At 37.8% G+C, this 7,429-nt stretch overlaps 1 protein-coding gene across 2 annotated transcripts in view; it reads left to right on the top strand.

The window, feature by feature from the left end:
* supt6h (SPT6 homolog, histone chaperone) overlaps positions 1-4,932 on the top strand; it is a 22,492-nt gene extending 17,560 nt beyond the window's left edge. The window contains exons 32-36 of one of the 2 annotated variants that reach the window (XM_015398834.1): positions 944-1,056; positions 1,142-1,219; positions 1,305-1,483; positions 1,687-1,952; positions 3,212-4,932. In XM_015398834.1, the coding sequence (XP_015254320.1) occupies positions 944-1,056; positions 1,142-1,219; positions 1,305-1,483; positions 1,687-1,952; positions 3,212-3,407 (832 nt within the window). In that variant the 3' untranslated portion in view covers positions 3,408-4,932. The remainder of the gene's footprint in view (positions 1-943; positions 1,057-1,141; positions 1,220-1,304; positions 1,484-1,686; positions 1,953-3,211) is intronic. The other variant, XM_015398833.1, reaches the window with a different exon arrangement.
* The last annotated feature ends 2,497 nt before the right edge of the window (positions 4,933-7,429 follow it).

Genomic DNA, 7,429 nt, shown 5'->3' with positions numbered 1-7,429 from the left:
AGGCGTGCAACTGCACGCTTTGATTTTTGTTGACAACAACTGTGCCTGGCTTAACATACGTCACACACTCCGTTGCTCACTTCCCATAATCACAGCTCTATGGAGCAGTATCAGACTCATATTCTGACTAGAATTGAGTCGGACTACGTCAGGCTAGGGCGATATGGCTATCAAATATAATCCAAATTATAATTTTTTTTTTTTTTCCTTTCTCATCTTGGACAATTACAATTTTAATCGATTGTAATTGAAGTATTAAAAACTACATGCATGTATTGTAAAATAGGTATACATTATTCAAAAATATATTGTGCAAAGTAACAAATATTTAGCCAACATTAAAAAGTGTTAAAAAAAAACCATAACAGACATATATATATACTTAAATATCCATAACATAAATCATGTGCAAGTAACACAAATGTTCACCCAACATTAATTTTACTTTTTATTTTTTATCAGTAAAAAATGTACACCTACATATTCAGTACAAGTGCAAGAAAATAGAGCTTCATTTGCTGAAATATGCTATTTATGAAACCGTCAATAACTTTTATTTATCTTCAGGGAAGTAGGTGGTTTGTAATTAGCTGTCCTTTAAATATTGTTGTTAAAAGGATCACCTTTATTCTATACTGTATTTTTTTTCTTTGTTACTGTGGTTCGCTGCAGTCCTAAAGTCCTAGAAAGGGCTTTGTGAATTTATCCAAACTGGTTGTTGTAAATCACTTCAATTCTCTTTTATTTATTATAGAAATCTGGATACAGTTTTGGTCATTTGTGATTTAAATAAGGAGTAAAGTTTGGATGGGTTTTTTTTAGTTAAATGAATTCATTTGAATGTTTTATTTATTTAGCTTTTCCTGATATGATCTGTTTCTCAATGGAAAAAAAAAGAACTTCCATTAAGAACAAAAATGTGTTTTGTCCCTCTTGTCGTTAGGATTGAGTATGTGACCATCACCCCAGATGGCTTCCGCTACCGTTCACAGATATTTCCTACAGTCAACGGACTTTTCCGATGGTTTAAGGACCATTATCAGGAGCCTGTGCCGGGTATGAAAGAAATAAATTACTCTGCAAGAGCCCAATAAATCAGTTAAATGCACTGTAAACGACTAACATTTCACTTCCTTCAAAGGTATTACTCCGAGCAACAGTAGCAGAACCAGAACCCCTGCATCCGTAAACGCAACTCCAGCCAATATTAATATTGCAGGTCAGTCCAGCCTCCATCCAAACTAAACTCTTACTTCAGTTTTAGCACATTTATGTTTGTAACGTATTCCCTCCTTCCTCCTCAGACTTAACACGAGCTGTCAATGCCCTCCCTCGCAACATGACTTCCCAGATGTTCAACGCCATCGCTGCAGTCACGGGCCAAGGCCAGAACCCAAATGCCACCCCTGCCCAGTGGGGCTCCAGCCAGTACGGCTACGGCGGGAGTACAGGAGGAGGAGGAGGAAGCTCTTCTGCTTATCATGTAACTGTTGTAGCTTTAGACATACTCAGAAAAAAAAGATGTCCTGAGCTCTTCAAAAAGCTGAGTTTTAGGATTATAACTGATTTGGTCGTTGAAATTAACCAGACTTTCATTCAGTTACTTAGAAGTGACTTTAGCCTGTTGTTAAATAATAATTCTACCCCCGTTTATTGTTTAAAAAGCTGGTTATTTGTTTTCCGCAGGTGTTTGCCACACCCCAGCAGCCCATGGCGACACCCTTGATGACGCCCAGTTACTCCTACACAACGCCAAGCCAGCAGCCCCTGGGTACGCCGCAATATCCAGGCTCCACCCCTCAGTCTTCACACGTACATGCCCACCCACACCTACCGCTTCCCAGCCATCACGGCCCTCCGAGCGGTCACCACGGCCACGCGTCCAGCACACCCTCATCGTCCACCTCCTCCCGAGGGCGAACACCGCAGCAACAAACGCCGCAGCAGCCAAAGTATGTTTACTTTTTTTGACACATATATCTAACTGCATCTTTTCATCCATACAAAAGAAAATTAATAGAAGTTCCATAAGTATTGGAATGAAACATAGCTGCACTTTATATTGAATCAAAATCTATTGCAAGATTTTACACAGGAGGGCTTAAATGAAAGATTTTATTGGCTTAAGTATTTCTGGCATCATTCATTGAAAATCTGTCTTCAAGTAATTTTTTTGGGGGCTTGAATAAACTTAATCCTTTATGGCCAGATATGATATGTTCCTTTCTCTACGATCGACCTGAGCTAACAGAAGCTTTAGCAAAGATTTGAAGGAAACATTGAGTAATTCTAATGAATCATTGCAAATTGGAACATTTTTATGTGTTACTTATGGGCTGACTTCATTAAATGTTATGAATAATTAATAATTGAAACAAGAAATTTTTATGGTAATTATAGAAAAAATATTATTTTGTTTCTTTTGTTATTTAGTTGAGTCAGGCTTGTTTTTTTATGTCTAAGCGCATTCTTACCTTCATAAATCTGTCATAATCTGATAAGCCTAGTTTTAATAAAGGAATCCAGCTTTTCCTTGTAAAAGTGTTATGCTGTTCTCTGTTTTAAAACTTACAAAGGAGAAATAACAGTATCTGTAAGGGTTTTTTAAAACAACCAATACCTTCATGTAAATTGATAAAAAATTAAATATTTCAAGATACTGGTTTGTTTCGAAGTCGCTCCCTGCAGCCTCACCAAGCCATAGTAATGGAAAAGTTTTACTCCACAAAACAAAAAACATCCTCTTAATCGAAAAATCAAACACATTGTTCAGAGGAACTTTTCTTTGAAGGCAAAATAAGAGAAGAAACAAAATCCTCAATGAGCATACAGGCTAGGTTAAGGCTACAGGGATTTTGTTTTACAGCAGTGTAAAAGCATCATACTCTGCTTTCACAGTGACATAATAAACCTCCTGGACAACTTCAGCTCATCATAGCTGTTGTTAGGCTCACTGACCGTGTCCTTTGAGATTTACTTCCAAGGAGCCAGATTCTGGGATTCAACCACTAAAAAAAGAAATGTTTAATTGATTTAATATTTTCCCAATATTTTAAGCATTTTTATTTATTCAACTTTGAGGCGAAGAAGATCTTTGTATTGAGCCTGTTTTCTTATAGTTTGGCTCTTCTGCCACTAGGTGGCAGTGGTGGTAGATCAACGCTCCACCTTGTCTTGACAATCCCCCTCTGTCCTCTTCCTTCCCCTACAGACCAAGCAGCAGCACCTCCTCTTCGGCAGTGGACTGGGGCAAGATGGCGGAGCAGTGGCTCAAGGAGAAAGAAGCAGAGGACAGGAAGAAATCCCAGAGGATGACGCCACGACCTTCACCCAGCCCCATGATCGAGAGCACGCCAATGTCGCTGCCTGGAGATGCCACACCGCTGCTAGACGAAATGGACCGATAGGACATAGAGGGGGGCGTGGCTTCAATCCCCCCCTCCCTACAACCTTACTTCATCCTTTGTACTGCTTCACTCGGAAAACCTTTTAACCCACCCCATCCCATCCCACCCACAGCAATTAAGCTGATGTTCCATTCATACATTTACCTCCTGATGTCATGCAGCAGTCAGTATATTCACATGTCAACCCATTTCCTTCTCCTGTCATCTCACAGCAGGTGTTTTAGTTCCTCTCCTCTTGCCAATCTCCTCCAGCTGCAAAACATTTTTGCATGTCATGCAGACAAGTCGTACAAAGATTGAAAAAAATAAAATACTTGAAGTATCAGTTACATATGGGAAATGGACCTAAACAGACACTGACAGACAAGCTGTCCTCCTATTTTTGGTCTTTCAATTGCTTTCTGTTTATTCCTGAGGGGTTTTGGCAGAAGGGAACAGCTGAGATGTTGAGTTGGAAAAGCAGCTGCCAAAACAACGCTTTGGATCAGGAAATTATTTGATATCTGTACGGAAATGCGTCAGTATGAATAAAGACTTCTTTCTTTCTGTCCGAACTTTCAGACTCTGCTCACATCTGTCAAGATAAACACAAATGTAACTGTGCAGATTGGTCCCGAGTTAGGGAAAGACCGCGTTCTCAAACGTGTGCTAATGCTAATTGTGTTAAGATCAGCTGACACGTCTTCTGGCTCCTGCAGAAATCATTAGACGTGTTAAAAGACTGCAGACATGAACCACACTGGGAACAGTGGCTCCTCTTCGTCACTTTGTGCTCCTACACTAGTCATTGCACAGTGGAATCTTTTTTTTTTTTTAAAGTAACTGACTTTTAATAGGAAACTGAAAGATGTTTGACAAACTTCTCAGTTTGGTCAGTGAAGCATCTCTAAGTTTATTTGAACCTCCACACACAATGACTTCTTGAGACTGTGTAATCATTTCACTTGAATTTAAAGTCAGTTTTGAAATGTGAGGAATTATACCCCTCATCCTCTTCATTAAACGGCATGAGACAGTATCAAGATTATTTTTTTTTTTACACATCTGAAGCAGATGAATTCTCATGTTTAAGTGGAACAGTCCTATCGGAGAGATTTCTACCTTCCGTGATCATATTCCCAGCGCTGTCATATTCTAAACTGCACACGTTAATCTCAGTAGAGTGAATATTAAGAATCAATTTTGTGATCGTCTTTGCGGCATTTCAAGGCCGCTCTGCTTCCCTCTTGACTTATGCGTTCATCTCTTTTTATTGAAGTGTTTTTTTGTCCCACAGTACAAACAAGCTGCACTGGTTCCTAACCATGTGCTTAAACCTGCAGTGTGCAAATGTAACGCGGTCCCATGACATGCATATCCTTTTAAAATGTTTTTAAGGCACTCTTGCTTTGAGTTGTGCAGATTAGCTGCACAACGTTGATCTCGGAGGGACTGATAGGTTGTCAGCAGCAGTTGGTTACGGTGGTGAAATGTCTTTGCCTCTGCTGATGACCTTTTCTAACTGTGATCTCTTTAATAAAAGTGTTCATAGTAAATTCTTTTTGTCTTTTTTATGCTAATTATGAAAAAAAACATCAAGCGTTTGAGTGAGGATAAAAAAAAAAATCCTATATTTTGTGTAACTGTCCTGCTAAATTGTAAACATTTGGTGAAGGCTGATACTCTAAAAACTAAGTGACTGAATTTTTCCATTCCTCGTTTTAGAAAAGTAACTGGTAAACCATTTCATCTCTTAGCTTTTTTCCCAGTTCAAATGTAGTTTAAAATGTAATTTTCCTTTTCAAAATAACAGTTAAAAAATGCTTGAAAGCTTATATCATATAAAGTTTTAGGTCTTGACCGTACAGCGGTTTTATGATCCCTCTGCAGCAGTAAGATGTCCACTGTTAAACGTCAACGTTAGAAATGACAAATAGTCAAACTGTTTAATAGACTAATTGAGTGATATACAGTGTTAAAGCTATTGAAAGCTTTAAATCTTTATCAGAAAATTAGATTATAAACATAAATCCAAATAAAAGACCTTCAGGAAGACTGCTGACCTGGAACTTGTCCAGTTATGTCAAGAGAAGTCAGCCTCAAAAGGCCACTGGTGAAGAATCTGACTATTTACAGACGTCCATGTTCAGTTATATTTATGGAGAGTTAAGAAGATAGAAAAGATTTGGTAAACAAATATGCACAAGCAACAGCTACAATTAAAACCTTGTTGCTCCAAATCCTGTGAGCTGTATCTGGGACATGGGTTTATCTGGTGAAATCCTGTTAAATTTTCCTGAACCAGAGATGTCCAAAACGTTTTTTCCTGGGAGAAAGAAACAAGAAAACGACTGTAGCTCGGTCCAACCTTTTATTCAAAGAACTTCAATTTATAATCTAACTATTTAAGAATTCAAGCTGCCTGAGGTCCAAATGATTTGGAGACAGAGGTGTCAAAAAATTTAAGTTTATTACTCAAGTACAAGTATAAATCTTACTGTTTAAAAACACTTGTAGTAGTAATAGTATCAACTTGAGCTTTTTACTCAAAAGTATAAAAATACCAGTTTTAAGTAAAAACGTAATGCAGAACAGATGCTTTAAACCTTACACTGGTTACTGCACAAGCCTGTTAAAGGAACATTTGTCTACAATTCTGAATGATAACGGTCAAATTTATCCTTGAATCATCTTGAAAAACTATTTATTTTGGTATGTGGTGAACAACATGTTGGTGCAGCGCTGTGTCCAATCATAAAGAAATTATTTTATTTGTAGATTAAACAATTTTGATGGTCTTTATTTATTTTTTTTTATACCAATCAGGCTATAATGAAAATTGGGCATTAAATGAAACAAAACCAACAAGTCCATTTTCAAAAAGCAAGGTGTAGAAAGTAGAGAACTAAAAAAAAGTGTAAGGAGTAGAAATAAAAAGTTGTCTAAAAAAAAAATAATTATTCCAGTAAAGTATAGATAGTCAGAATTTCTACTTAAGTAATGTAATAAAGTATTTGTACTTTGTCACTTGACACCTGTATTTGGAGAGACATGCCCTGTTGGTCGTCCCCTGTCTTTTATCAGATGCAAAGACAGAAAAACCTGAAAAACTCTTCAAACCAATAATTGACACACAATAGCACAAAACATGCAAAGAAAAAATGCTGCAAGAGGCAAAAACAACTTCAAGTTAAGAAAAGTTACATATTAGCATAGCTTAAGTTCTTCTGACCACTAGGGGGGAATTATCATCTTTTCATAAGGCTTAAGTGTTTCAGCTGTTGCCATAATAAGTGCAGTCCAAATAGTGCTGGCAGCAAGGAAGCAGGATGCTATTTATCAATAGCTCATTTAGCATAGGGACCTCCTGATGTAACCTGGAATAAGCCAGGTTGATAAGTATAGTTCAGTTAGAATTCAACACAGTATCCATCTGAAAAAGGCTCCTGTTCAAAGTGTTTGAAAAAGGTAAGGACATTAAGTATAATTGTTCGAGCTGATTGGTTAAATGAAGCGGCATGTGCCTTCTCATGTCGAGCTGTTAGCCAATCCCAGCAGCAGTAGTAGCTGTCATGTATCACATTTTACTGATAAATCAAACTCTCATGCTTTCCCATCCACAAAGACCCACTTTGCATCCTTTTGCTCTTAAAAAAACAAAAAAAAACAATTAAAGGGTAAAATGGGCATTGCCTTCCGCTTCTGCTTGATGTGTTGCACGTCAAGGCATTTCATTGGTCAAAAACATTTCTGTATCAAGGATAATGCATCTATTAGCCTCTGGAAAGATGAATTTTCAGGAGTTTTTCAAATTCATAAACCTCGCACCAATTCCTCTAGCATGTCCTGTAATATGCAAACGTACACAGCTTCATAGGGTTTATAATAGAGGGTTTTCGGATGTTTACTACTTTTGTTTTTTGTAGTTCTTTTCCAGGAGGCTGGAATCCTAATCTGGCAAGCATCCCCCATGCGCCTGTCCGTCGTGTTGTGACATTCTGTGAGGAGTTCCTTTTCTACCCTGGATCCTGCAAAATGTAAAG

The sequence above is a fragment of the Cyprinodon variegatus genome, unplaced genomic scaffold (genome assembly GCF_000732505.1).
Source record: "Cyprinodon variegatus isolate N-32 unplaced genomic scaffold, C_variegatus-1.0 Scaffold965, whole genome shotgun sequence".
NCBI lineage: Eukaryota > Metazoa > Chordata > Actinopteri > Cyprinodontiformes > Cyprinodontidae > Cyprinodon > Cyprinodon variegatus.
Note: the sequence above shows the minus strand (reverse complement) of the source record. Positions and strands in the feature narration are given on the sequence as shown.